The 14,675-nt window shown below is 43.3% G+C and overlaps 1 protein-coding gene across 2 annotated transcripts in view; it reads left to right on the top strand.

Annotated features, from left to right (window-relative positions):
- Positions 1-4,383, top strand: part of prdm10 (PR domain containing 10) — a 47,634-nt gene extending 43,251 nt beyond the window's left edge. For both annotated transcript variants that reach the window (XM_079513958.1, XM_079513957.1), the window contains 2 exons: positions 1,586-1,680; positions 2,721-4,383. In XM_079513958.1, coding sequence (XP_079370084.1) covers positions 1,586-1,680; positions 2,721-2,912 — 287 coding nt within the window. In that variant the 3' untranslated portion in view covers positions 2,913-4,383. The remainder of the gene's footprint in view (positions 1-1,585; positions 1,681-2,720) is intronic.
- The last annotated feature ends 10,292 nt before the right edge of the window (positions 4,384-14,675 follow it).

The following is a 14,675-nucleotide window of genomic DNA, read 5'->3' as shown; positions in this document are numbered from 1 at the left end:
GTGGACCCCAGGAAGACTAGCGACCGCAGCAGTATGTTGTGATGTTTTATGTGGACCCCAGGAAGACTAGCGACCGCAGCAGTATGTTGTGATGTTTTATGTGGACCCCAGGAAGACCAGCGACCGCAGCAGTATGTTGTGATGTTTTATGTGGACCCCAGGAAGACTAGCGGCCGCAGCAGTATGTTGTGATGTTTTATGTGGACCCCAGGAAGACTAGCGACCGCAGCAGTATGTTGTGATGTTTTATGTGGACCCCAGGAAGACTAGCGACCGCAGCAGTATGTTGTGATGTTTTATGTGGACCCCAGGAAGACTAGCGACCGCAGCAGTATGTTGTGATGTTTTATGTGGACCCCAGGAAGACTAGCGACCGCAGCAGTATGTTGTGATGTTTTATGTGGACCCCAGGAAGACTAGCGACCGCAGCAGTATGTTGTGATGTTTTATGTGGACCCCAGGAAGACTAGCGACCGCAGCAGTATGTTGTGATGTTTTATGTGGACCCCAGGAAGACTAGCGACCGCAGCAGTATGTTGTGATGTTTATGTGGACCCCAGGAAGACTAGCGACCGCAGCAGTATGTTGTGATGTTTTATGTGGACCCCAGGAAGACTAGCGACCGCAGCAGTATGTTGTGATGTTTTATGTGGACCCCAGGAAGACTAGCGACCGCAGCAGTATGTTGTGATGTTTTATGTGGACCCCAGGAAGACTAGCGACCGCAGCAGTATGTTGTGATGTTTTATGTGGACCCCAGGAAGACTAGCGACCGCAGCAGTATGTTGTGATGTTTTATGTGGACCCCAGGAAGACTAGCGACCGCAGCAGTATGTTGTGATGTTTTATGTGGACCCCAGGAAGACTAGCGACCGCAGCAGTATGTTGTGATGTTTTATGTGGACCCCAGGAAGACTAGCGACCGCAGCAGTATGTTCGTGATGTTTTATGTGGACCCCAGGAAGACTAGCGACCGCAGCAGTATGTTGTGATGTTTTATGTGGACCCCAGGAAGACTAGCGACCGCAGCAGTATGTTGTGATGTTTTCATGTGGACCCCAGGAAGACTAGCGACCGCAGCAGTATGTTGTGATGTTTCATGTGGACCCCAGGAAGACTAGCGACCGCAGCAGTATGTTGTGATGTTTCATGTGGACCCCAGGAAGACTAGCGACCGCAGCAGCGGAAGCTGATAGGGATCCAAAAAGTTCACCTCCTCACCCACCGTAACCATGGTGACATCCATTCCAGCATTGGGCACCTTCAAATTGTATTATGTGTTTTTATACCAGTGTTTCCCAACTTGGGGAGGTGGGGGATACGTTTCAGATTTTTTTTTCTTTGTCTTTTTCACTGATTTATTTTTTTAGAATTTCAACAAATTCAAACAATTCCATAAATAAGTAAAACACACAGAAATAGTGAAATATTAATAAGGGGTTTAATATGAGCAAATCATAATGTATTTTTCCCGGTGAGACACATCTTTTTGGGTCTTGAGCTGGAAAAGGTGTCATCCTGTGGACGGGCGTATTCTTGGAGGTGCTTCTGGCTGATCTCTTTCTGCACCCATTTCTCCTCTTAGCGTCTGAGATCCAGATGATGACGCTCCCTCACACCCAGTATGTGATCGCAGAGGCCACGCCTGGATCAGGAGCCAACACTGGCCAAGTCAAAACTGTGAGTGAATTGTGAAAGGGCTTATTAAATGTTTTTTTTTTTTTTTTTTTTTGGCTTTCGCCTTTATTTTATATATTTTATGGAGGGACAGACAGTAGGCTGACAGGAAATGGGGAGAGAGATGGGGGGGAAGACATGCAGTAAAGGCCGTCGGGATCGGGAGTCGAACCCGCGGCACACTGCCAGACTGGATTACCAGCCAAGGTGCCTGGACCGCTGAGCCATGGCCCAGGCCTGAAAGGGCTTATTTACAGCTTTGTGTTATAGCACCTGACGAAGCTATGCTAATAAATAAGTTGATGATGCAGTAAGTTGTCTGTCTTTGTTCCCTGAGTGTGCAGTCCCTTCCTTGGAAGGTTTATTTCTCTTTTTGAAGTCTAAGGGCCGATTCACACTCCTATTTTACCGCTGTAGTGCCGAAATGATTTCGGCTCGTCAGAAATTTTCAGTAGCACCGAAGAGCCGACTTTAGGACGGTACCCACCCCCCCGAACCTCAAATGACGTCACATTGTAGGCTCTACAGAGCCCAACCGACTTGTATTCGGCTCTAAAATAGGAGTATGAATCGGCCCTAAGCCTGCTAACTAGACTACCTCCCACTGGGGTTTTCTGGATGTGCAGGACTCCCCTTTGTCGTCTCATACTACTGTGTGGCGAAACAGCAGCATACCTGTCTTAGCTGTTAGTAAATAAATATATCAAGCAAACTTTTGTACATGTCTAGGAATTAACCCATTTTGGGGCGGGAACCCCTTTTGGTGTTAGCATTATGTTGTGCTTTAGCTATTGAAAAATAGCAGATCTACAAGCTCATAGCGCGACCTACACGCTACGAGCGTGTAGGTCTGCTATTTTCGAAAAATCGAAGAACGACTGACATAGAAACATAGTTTTTTCAGAAAACTGTCAGGATGTAGAAGACATTTATAGAATCTGATCACAGGTCAAAATGGGTTAAAAGAAACATAACCAGTGTGTTATTATTGCTACCTCAACGATGCCAACGATGACACACACTCCTCCGTCCTCTCCCTGCAGACGCACTACGTCATCTCCGAGGGCCAGGCGGATCTGGACACCAAGCAGGTCAGTGTGGCTCCCAGCTCCGCACAGGACCACACGGAACACCTGGAGCAGCAACCGACCAATCAGCAGGCCACCACGCAGTACATCATCACCACCACCACCAATGGCAGTGGAGCGAGTGAAGTGCACATCACCAAGCCCTAATAAAAAGCCTGATTTATGCTTGGTTGCGCACCTGTTGTGTCTTAGCACCGAAAATAGCAGATCTACGAGCTCACAACATGTTGCGCCTGCAACGTATAGACGAATTCACAGAGGGGTGCCCTGGGCGCGGCCATTACTGAGGTGTAATCCATGGAGCAGGTGCTCCGTAGGCCAGGTGGGGTGCCCTGGGCGCGGCCATTACTGAGGTGTAATCCATGGAGCAGGTGCTCCGTAGGCCAGGTGGGGTGCCCTGGGCGCGGCCATTACTGAGGTGTAATCCATGGAGCAGGTGCTCCGTAGGCCAGGTGGGGTGCCCTGGGCGCGGCCATTACTGAGGTGTAATCCATGGAGCAGGTGCTCCGTAGGCCAGGTGGGGTGCCCTGGGCGCGGCCATTACTGAGGTGTAATCCATGGAGCAGGTGCTCCGTAGGCCAGGTGTAGCTAATCAGTGCTGCTGCGCTTAATGGTACACCTCAGTAATGGCCACACTCAGGCAACCCTCTGTGAATTTGTCTATAAGTGAGCTTGTAAATCTGCTGTGTTTGGTGTGAGACACTGGTGCGTAAATGAAGTATAAAGCAAACATAATTTTGAAGAACTGAAGGGCCGATGCTGCATGTAGTCCCTTTAGCACACCGGGGGAAATAATCGAATGGAACTCATGTGCGGCACAAATACTAGGATGTGTACACTGTACACATGCACAGTGTTCCTCACCAGGGGAACATGGGAATGAGTAGATTGCCAGCACAGTTTTATGTGTCTGTTATGGGTGTAACTCTTCCAGAGGATCGGGATATCCAGTTGAAGGAGTCCTTATGTGTCTGTTATGGGTGTAACTCTTCCAGAGGATCGGGATATCCAGTTGAAGGAGTCCTTATGTGTCTGTTATGGGTGTAACTCTTCCAGAGGATCGGGATATCCAGTTGAAGGAGTCCTTATGTGTCTGTTATGGGTGTAACTCTTCCAGAGGATCGGGATATCCAGTTGAAGGAGTCCTTATGTGTCTGTTATGGGTGTAACTCTTCCAGAGGATCGGGATATCCAGTTGAAGGAGTCCTTATGTGTCTGTTATGGGTGTGACTCTTACCAGAGGATTATTTGGGATATCCAGTTGAAGGAGTCCTTATGTGTCTGTTATGGGTGTGACTCTTACCAGAGGATTATTTGGGATATCCAGTTGAAGGAGTCACCAAGGACTTGTAGCAAACAGCGAGGAGAAGCAGTAATGACATTTTGTTTAGTTTTTGGGAAAGACGACATCGAATACACACAATTATGCACTCCAGTAAAGAAGGTTTTTAAAGGTATAACACTGGAAAAAAATGCTATTTTTCTTTTTCCTGATTTTATTTTTGTTTTTTGCTGAGAGAAATGAACACACATGGCTGCACCCCCCCCCCCCCCCTACCCTACCTTGTCTTTGCCCAATATGGGTCTTTAATGTATTATAAATTTAGAGTTAAGTCCAGTAAGTTAATATACATTTTGTGCGGTTTCTCGTTTGATCATGTAGTTGTCATCAATTTGGGAATGTTCTCAGAGATACAGGGCTGTTATTCCTTCATTTCCTCCAAACGTTCAGATTGACTTTGGTTGTCGTTTATCTCTTTCCATTTGACCCATTCTGGGCGGGAACCCCTTTTGGTGTTTTAAGCATTATGTTATGCTTTAGCTATTGAAAAATAGCAGATCTACAAGCTCATAGCGCGCCACCGAGTGGCACGCTACGAGCTTGTAGGTCTGCTATTTTTGAAAAATCGTGAAAATGCGGCACAAATCTTTGAAAATGTAACATATATTCTTTCAGAAGACTTTTTATTTTTATTTCCTAAGGCCTAAATGGGTCAAGCAGCCCTGAAACGGTCGGGTTCTTTCATGTCAAATTGACAAGGCAGGTACGAAGGCTTTGTGGACTCAGTGTTGCTTCGGTCGTTAACCCGACTGTTTCCGCCTCTTCATCTGGTTTTGTTTTACATACATTTCAATAGTGTTTCTCTCTATGACCTGAAACTAGTGGCCAGTGGCGTGCACAGATAGACACTAGGGGGTGCTAGAGCACCCCCTGCCCTTTTGGCAATGTGCCCTTTTGAAAAAAAAGGAAAAAAAACAAACTTTTTTTTCTCTTTTTTTTTTGGTTTTTCGAAAATAGCAGACCTACAAGCTCATAGCGCGCCACTCGGTGGCGCGCTATGAGCTTGTAGATCTGCTATTTTTCAATAGCTAAAGCATAACATAATGCTAACACCAAAAGGGGTTCCCGCCCAAAATAGATTAAGGCAACCGGCCGGTTCCACGCGCTGCACAAGGTGCCCTTTTTTTAACTTGAGCACCTGCCCCTCTAAATGTCTGTGCACGCCACTGCTAGTGGCTCATTATGTCTTTATGGTGAAATAATAAAGTTGCACAGATCGATTGCTCTCCTAACCCAGTGGTTCCCAAAGTGGGGTCCGGGGACCCCCAGGGGTACCTGAGGGAGTTCCAGGGGGTCCCCAGCTAAATGATAGTTTGGAACCAAATGGACCCTTATGCGTCTGTAACTCTGAGAGTGTACAAATGGAACCAAATGGACCCTTAACGGGTCCATTTGGTTCCATTTGTACGCTCTCAGAGTTAAAACAACATTGATTTTACAGTATAAATTGGGGGTCCCAGAGATAGAAATGCCATTAAATGGGGGCCCGTAGACTAATGCATGTCAAACTGGGGGTCCTTGAAATTAAACGGGTTAAATATCACAGCTAGAGCTGTAAAAACCTTCTCTTATGGGGGGGGTCCTTGGCATATCTTTTCAAATGGGGGTCCGCGGGGCTAATTTGTGTCAATTTGGGGGTCCTTGAGATGAAAAGGTATGGGACCACTGTCCTAACCTAAACCCACTGACTGCAGTGATTCTGTGTTTTAAAGGTTGTTTTTTTTCTTCTCGTTTTTACTCTTTTTATCTTTTTGTTTTTCTCTTGTGCAACAGACACTTTTCAGGCTATGAGAAAAGTTTCTTTCTACATAATGAAGGTTCCCTGTCGGCTAACCCTACTACAATGTGCTTTGTATAGGGAAATTGCCCATTACATGTAAAATTCAGGAGATCATAGCTTTCCTTCTTTTTTTTTTTGCTTGTTTTTATTCGACCAACCAGTTAGTTGTATTCACCTGGTCTCCCACCAAAGACTCCTTCAGGTCCCTGGTTAGCCACTTAAAGCATATATAGTTAGTTGACTGGATTCCTAATGGACTCTATGCTAGGCGGCCCCTCCTGTTTTCTTTGACGAAAACAGCCTCACGACACCTTGTAGAGTAGATTGCCTATTTTCGGAGTTCAAAGTGGCTAGAAAGAAAACCACAGCAGCTGTCTGGAAGAACGCCAGGCAGGGCTGGAGTCAAAACCCACATCAACGTGGACGTTATTACGGGTCAGCTTTTCACCACTCTTTGACGTGGTTCACAGCTGGACATGAATGACTGTGTAAAATGGTTCACGGGGCACCGATTACAGTATTGTGCTTGCAAGCATCACCCTGAAGGGAAAACACACCTGCTACACCGATCCATTATTTATAATTGTCTATATGAAAATAGACAAAGAATGGAATGTACAATATCGCTGTAATATTAAGAGTTCCCCAAGTGTACAGTGTTTCCCATTATTGTTGCAGGTGAAATTTTGTCGTGTTTGAGAAATTAAATTATTTTATATCTGACTGTACGTTGTATTGTCTTCGTTTCCCCACAGCATCATTGCATTGTCTTTATTACTGCAGTATAAGTGTAAGTATAAAGGCAACAAGGCAACACTAAAGCCCATTTTAGGCGGGAACCCCTTTTGGTGTTTTAAACTATTGAAAAATAGCAGATCTACAAGCTCATAGCGCGCCACCGAGTGGCGCGCTACGAGCTTGTAGGTCTGCTATTTTTGAAAAATCGTGAAAATATTTATTTATAGGATTTAGAAGATTTTTTTTTAAATGTTAAAGGGATAGTTCAGATTTCTTGAACTTAAGTTGTATGAAATACTTGCCATTAATATAGTGGTTGCAACTGTATTAATTGATTGCCAGAGTCCCGTGGTGGGAGTTCTGCTCTGGTTTTGGTGAAATATCAAGTAGTTCCGGTCATTTTGGGGGGGCACTGGGGGCCACGGAGTAAAGGTAAATTAATCCACAAAACTAACATAATTTGTATTGTTGACCTATTTCTAAAATATTAGTGCAACTTTTGTTTAGTTTTTACCCCTCTATCACACAGAACTATGTTTTTTGTGTCCATATCACTACGCCCAAAAAATTGTTCCATGTGATGGAGGGGTCAAAGTTGAACGAAAGTCACGCTAATATTTTAGAAATAGGTCAACAATACAAATTACGTTCGTTTTGTGGATTCATTTACTTTTACTGCGTGGCCCCAGTGCCCCCCACAAAATGACCAGAACTACTTAATATTCACTAAAACCAGAGCAGAACTCCCACCACGGGACTCGGGCAATCAATTAATACAGTTGCAACCACTATATTAATGGCAAGTATTTCATACAACTTCAACAAGTTCAAAAAATCTGAACTATCCCTTTAAGGTCAGGCCTAAATGGACTAATAGAATGTAATGGAGCAGCTACTGTGGGATGCTAGATGGATCCTTATACTACAGGGACTAGATGGAACCTTTACACTACAGGGACTAGATGGAACCTTTACACTACAGGGACTAGATGGAACCTTTACACTACAGGGACTAGATGGAACCTTTACACTACAGGGACTAGATGGAACCTTTATACTACAGGGACTTGTAGATGGAACCTTTATACTACAGGGACTTGTAGCTGTAGCTTTATACTACAGGCACTTGTAGCTGGAACCTTTATACTACAGGGACTTGTAGCTGGAACCTTTATACTACAGGGACTTGTAGCTGTATCTTTATACTACAGGGACTAGATGGAACCTTTATACTACAGGGACTTGTAGCTGTATCTTTATACTACAGGGACTTGTAGATGTAGCTTTATACTACAGGGACTTGTAGCTGGAACCTTTATACTACAGGGACTTGTAGCTGGAACCTTTATACTACAGGGACTTGTAGCTGGAACCTTTATACTACAGGGACTAGATGGAACCTTTATACTACAGGGACTTGTAGCTGTATCTTTATACTACAGGGACTTGTAGCTGTAGCTTTATACTACAGGGACTTGTAGCTGGAACCTTTAAACTACAGGGACTTGTAGCTGTATCTTTATACTACAGGGACTTGTAGCTGTATCTTTATACTACAGGGACTTGTAGCTGTATCTTTATACTACAGGGACTTGTAGCTGTAGCTTTATACTACAGGGACTTGTAGCTGTATCTTTATACTACAGGGACTTGTAGCTGTAGCTTTATACTACAGGGACTTGTAGCTGTATCTTTATACTACAGGGACTTGTAGCTGTAGCTTTATACTACAGGGACTTGTAGCTGTAGCTTTATACTACAGGGACTTGTAGCTGTATCTTTATACTACAGGGACTTGTAGCTGTAGCTTTATACTACAGGGACTTGTAGCTGTATCTTTATACTACAGGGACTTGTAGCTGTAGCTTTATACTACAGGGACTTGTAGCTGTATCTTTATACTACAGGGACTTGTAGCTGTAGCTTTATACTACAGGGACTTGTAGCTGTAGCTTTTCAAGGAGATTGTTTTTATAATGATACAATATGTACTGAATTCCCAAATGTGTTCATTTTATTCTATCAAACTATTTCCCCAAAGATGGCTGTTACACATCTGTCATCTGTCAGTGTAATACAGGGGTGCCCAAAAGGTAGATCGTGATCTACCAGTAGATCACAAAGGCTGTGCAGGTAGATCGCATGACATGCCCCTAAAGAATTATGAATTGGTCAGAAAGGGATTTTTTTTCACCGGAGGAAAAATATTCTCTCTGAGGCAATTCTCTGGGCAATATCGGTAGAGGGCGCATTGGAGTAACTGAAAGTATTTTCCGGTGAAAACTAAATCCCCATTTGGCCAAAAAGTACCGTTTATACGTGTGGTGGGGGGCTCAGAGTGCTCCCACTAAGGACAATAGGCTTTCTAATGACACAACCCGCCTTTGTATTGGTGAGTAGCAAAAACTTTCTTTTTATTTACGCTAAAGACGAGAGGCTGGTCTGCATTCATGCGAGCGGCGGAAGTTGAGAGTAACATAGCTCTAAATGCAACGCATTAGAGCTATGGACCAGAGCTAGTTCACCGTATGAGTGATCCATGTATAGCCTGTACTGTGTTACTATGACAGCAATCTGGGAACCCATAGGCACAACAAAGGGAAAAACAGTGCCCTCTTTTCAACAGTCTGTCTCCAGAGACTACTATGATAGTAATCTCTCAACAGATTCTGCCTACAGTATAATAGGACAGCAGCATTGCTGTTTGTAGGTCTGTCTCTGTACCATTGGTGGTCAACATGCTAATTGCTAAAAACCATTGAGCAAACGGAAAACATTGAAAGAAGACAGTGATGATCATTTATTTATAGTTATTTATTTTGTCATTGATTACAGACTGGTGGTGGAATGAGAGAGCTAAACAGAAACAGAACACATGAGTTTGGTGTAGAGATGTGAAGCATCCTAAAGTGAGTGTAGTTGCTTGAGTCATGACTTTGAGCGCCCACTCAAGTAATGCAATGACTTTTTTATTTTATTATTGTTTGTTGAGAATCACTTCTAACAACGAGAACACAAGTAAATTTGAAACAATTTCGTCAACAAATAAAAAACTAGACGAAAATGTTTGCAAGGGACTAATGGACAAAGGATTCAGTGTAAGTAAGACAAGTCATTTTATACTTGTTTGCATGCTGAAAATAGCAGATCTACAAGCTCACAACGCTTGTAGAATAGATCGGCTATTTTCAGCGAGTGTCAAATCAGCCATTAACGACGGCATCAAGGCCCGCCAAAATACATTTTAGTCGACTAAATCCACTGTAGATTTAGTCGACTATAACCAGACTCCAACACTAAGACATTCCAGGTGACTAAAATGGGACTAAAACCAAATCAAGTTTCATTCCAAAGACTATGACGGAACTAAAATAGAATTTTTCTGCCAAAAACAACAATCTATTTCACATCTTCCTTAAAGGACCACTTCACCACTTTTCAACCTATCTTCATATAATAGGTCCTCACTAATAATCATGATAAAATGGCAAAAAACAAAATTCTACTCAGTCTGTGTCTCATAGGAGGGCTGTGGGCAGTTCAGAAACCCGTCCACCAGTGACATCATCGATGGGGAATCCAAGCTAATAGAAACTGCAGGCTTTCTAGTCCTGAAAAGTTGCAATGCAAAAACAGAAGCCATCGTTCTCACGATAATATAAATCTAAACATGTTTCTAAAAAAGTCTTGTTTAAAAAAAAAGATCGGCCTAATGATGATGTCACTGTTGGACGGGTTTCTGAACTGCCCACAGCCCTCCTATGAGACACAAACTGAGTAGAAAAAACTTGTGCCATTTTATCATAATTATTAGTGAGGACCTATTATATGAAGATTGGTTGAAAAGTGGTAAAGTGGTCCTTTAACCTGCTCGGACCCACAGAGGAGCACTTCATTTACTTGCCGGATTCTCAGGCACTTAAAACAACCATAAAAAAAGGACACATCATTGACAACGAAATAAAGCGCTCCTCACTCATTTAAATGTGTCACTCGACAACATAGAAAATATATACTATAACTATGTATTTTAGACTAAATATATGAGAGAAACATATATTTGGAATGGCCAAACATATAATCTATGATACAAATGTACTATGAAATATACTTCCAGGGTGTAAAATATAATTCACTTTTGTTTGGATATTGGCCTATAGGTTGATTTTATTAAATCTATATTCTTTCGCAGCATGAGATGTTGGACCTCTTATGCTTTTCCTGACTTTTCTGATATACTGTATAATATTAATATTACATTGTCAGATGTTTGCATTAAATGTGGCCAAGGATAAAAATATGGAGATAAATGAAAGTAATTCCTGTGAGCAAAAATCTCAGGCTTCAGAATGTTGTGTTTCCAACGTTAAAAGATGGGGCTGTTCCATCTGTAAAGGGACGTGTTGAGGACTCAGACACTAGGCTGTAATGAAGGACTGCACAGAGAGACAAAGGGATGTGTTGAGGACTCAGACACTAGGCTGTAATGAAGGGATGTGTTGAGGACTCAGACACTAGGCTGTAATGAAGGACTGCACAAAGAGACAGTGTTGAGGATGTGTTGAGGACTCAGACACAAGGCTGTAATGAAGGACTGCACAAAGAGACAGTGTTGAGGATGTGTTGAGGACTCAGACACTAGGCTGTAATGAAGGACTCAGACACTAGGCTGTAATGAAGGACTGCACAAAGAGACAGTGTTGAGGATGTGTTGAGGACTCAGACACTAGGCTGTAATGAAGGACTCAGACACTAGGCTGTAATGACGGACTGCACAAAGAGACAGTGTTGAGGATGTGTTGAGGACTCAGACACTAGGCTGTAATGAAGGACTGCACAAAGAGACAGTGTTGAGGATGTGTTGAGGACTCAGACACTAGGCTGTAATGAAGGACTCAGACACTAGGCTGTAATGAAGGACTGCACAAAGAGACAGTGTTGAGGATGTGTTGAGGACTCAGACACTAGGCTGTAATGAAGGACTCAGACACTAGGCTGTAATGAAGGACTGCACAAAGAGACAGTGTTGAGGATGTGTTGAGGACTCAGACACTAGGCTGTAATGAAGGACTCAGACACTAGGCTGTAATGAAGGACTGCACAAAGAGACAGTGTTGAGGATGTGTTGAGGACTCAGACACTAGGCTGTAATGAAGGACTCAGACACTAGGCTGTAATGAAGGACTGCACAAAGAGACAGTGTTGAGGATGTGTTGAGGACTCAGACACTAGGCTGTAATGAAGGACTCAGACACTAGGCTGTAATGAAGGACTCAGACACTAGGCTGTAATGAAGGACTCAGACACTAGGCTGTAATGAAGGACTGCACAAAGAGACAGTGTTGAGGATGTGTTGAGGACTCAGACACTAGGCTGTAATGAAGGACTCAGACACTAGGCTGTAATGAAGGACTCAGACACTAGGCTGTAATGAAGGACTGCACAGAGAGACAGTGTTGAGGATGTGTTGAGGACTCAGACACTAGGCTGTAATGAAGGACTCAGACACTAGGCTGTAATGAAGGACTCAGACACTAGGCTGTAATGAAGGACTCAGACACTAGGCTGTAATGAAGGACTCAGACACTAGGCTGTAATGAAGGACTCAGACACTAGGCTGTAATGAAGGACTCAGACACTAGGCTGTAATGAAGGACTCAGACACTATGCTGTAATGAAGGACTCAGACACTAGGCTGTAATGAAGGACTCAGACACTAGGCTGTAATGAAGGACTCAGACACTAGGCTGTAATGAAGGACTCAGACACTAGGCTGTAATGAAGGACTCAGACACTAGGCTGTAATGAAGGACTCAGACACTAGGCTGTAATGAAGGACTCAGACACTAGGCTGTAATGAAGGACTCAGACACTAGGCTGTAATGAAGGACTCAGACACTAGGCTGTAATGAAGGACTCAGACACTAGGCTGTAATGAAGGACTCAGACACTAGGCTGTAATGAAGGACTCAGACACTAGGCTGTAATGAAGGACTCAGACACTAGGCTGTAATGAAGGACTCAGACACTAGGCTGTAATGAAGGACTCAGACACTAGGCTGTAATGAAGGACTCAGACACTAGGCTGTAATGAAGGACTCAGACACTAGGCTGTAATGAAGGACACTAGGCTGTAATGAAGGACTCAGACACTAGGCTGTAATGAAGGACTCAGACACTAGGCTGTAATGAAGGACACTAGGCTGTAATGAAGGACACTAGGCTGTAATGAAGGACTCAGACACTAGGCTGTAATGAAGGACTCAGACACTAGGCTGTAATGAAGGACTCAGACACTAGGCTGTAATGAAGGACTCAGACACTAGGCTGTAATGAAGGACTCAGACACTAGGCTGTAATGAAGGACTCAGACACTAGGCTGTAATGAAGGACTCAGACACTAGGCTGTAATGAAGGACTGCACAAAGAGACAGTGTTGAGGATGTGTTGAGGACTCAGACACTAGGCTGTAATGAAGGACTCAGACACTAGGCTGTAATGAAGGACTCAGACACTAGGCTGTAATGAAGGACTCAGACACTAGGCTGTAATGAAGGACTCAGACACTAGGCTGTAATGAAGGACTCAGACACTAGGCTGTAATGAAGGACTCAGACACTAGGCTGTAATGAAGGACTCAGACACTAGGCTGTAATGAAGGACTCAGACACTAGGCTGTAATGAAGGACTCAGACACTAGGCTGTAATGAAGGACTCAGACACTAGGCTGTAATGAAGGACTCAGACACTAGGCTGTAATGAAGGACTCAGACACTAGGCTGTAATGAAGGACTCAGACACTAGGCTGTAATGAAGGACTCAGACACTAGGCTGTAATGAAGGACTCAGACACTAGGCTGTAATGAAGGACTCAGACACTAGGCTGTAATGAAGGACTCAGACACTAGGCTGTAATGAAGGACACTAGGCTGTAATGAAGGACACTAGGCTGTAATGAAGCACAAAGAGACAGTATAACGTCACTGTGGGGCAGAAACCTCTTATCCCCATATTTCTTTTTTTTTTTTAGTTTTCAACTAAATTAATTAATGCACAACTTCATACTACAGCGTTACTCAGAAGCATCAAAAGAAGCACATCCACAAGCTAGGGCATTAAGCAACTAGTCGACTAGTAAATCCACTAGTCGACCTTGCTGGTACTAGTTGACTGAAAAAAAGTTTTTTTTTTTTACTTTTTATTTTTTCAATGTACACAGTTTGTAAATGTACAAATGTACAAATATGTATTTAAAAAAAAAACTAGTCAACTAGTAAAAATGACTAGAAGTGAATGCCCTACCACAAGCTGGAAACGCGGTGCGAATGTGACTTTTGAACGTGTGTGTGTTTTGGACATGAGGTTTCCACCTGAATACATTGAATCTGTGAATCAGGCATTAAGATGTTTTAGTGACGTCCCCAGAATAAAAACATATAGAGCTGGAAATGAGCATATTTAGGTCCCGTTTGACACTAGGGATGAAAACACACAACCTGCTGACACAGTTGCACATCATAATACAAGAGAATGTATTACACTATATACACAGTATGTCTGTTAGTAGTAGTGGTACCAGTATGTACTGCGTTGCTCTGTGGTGGTGGTGGTGGTGGTGGTAGTGGTACCGGTACAGTAGTAGTAGTAGTAGTAGTAGTAGTAGTAGTAGTAGTAGTATTGGAGTTCTACTATTTCACTGAGCCTAGAAACAAGGCTCAGTGGAATCATGAATACATTTAGTTGTCTTTCAATCTTTCTGGAGACAGACAGCCGATTAGATGGAGATAGATTAGCCCATTCTGGACGGGAACCCGTTTTGGTGTTTTAACTAAGCATTATTTAGCTATTGAAAAATAGCAGATCTACAAGCTCATAGCGCGCCACCGAGTGGCGCGCTATGAGCTTGTAGGTCTGCTATTTTTGAAAAATCGTGAAAATGTGGCACAAATCTTTGAATATTCTTTCAGAAGACTTTTTATTTATTTTTGATTTATGTCAGGCCTAATGGGTTAGAGAGAAAGGGAGATAGATCATCAGATACAGTCGATCA

The sequence above is a fragment of the Electrona antarctica genome (genome assembly GCF_951216825.1).
Source record: "Electrona antarctica genome assembly, chromosome: 11".
NCBI lineage: Eukaryota > Metazoa > Chordata > Actinopteri > Myctophiformes > Myctophidae > Electrona > Electrona antarctica.
The sequence above is the reverse complement of the archived record's forward strand: the minus strand, read 5'-3'. Positions and strand labels throughout refer to the sequence as shown.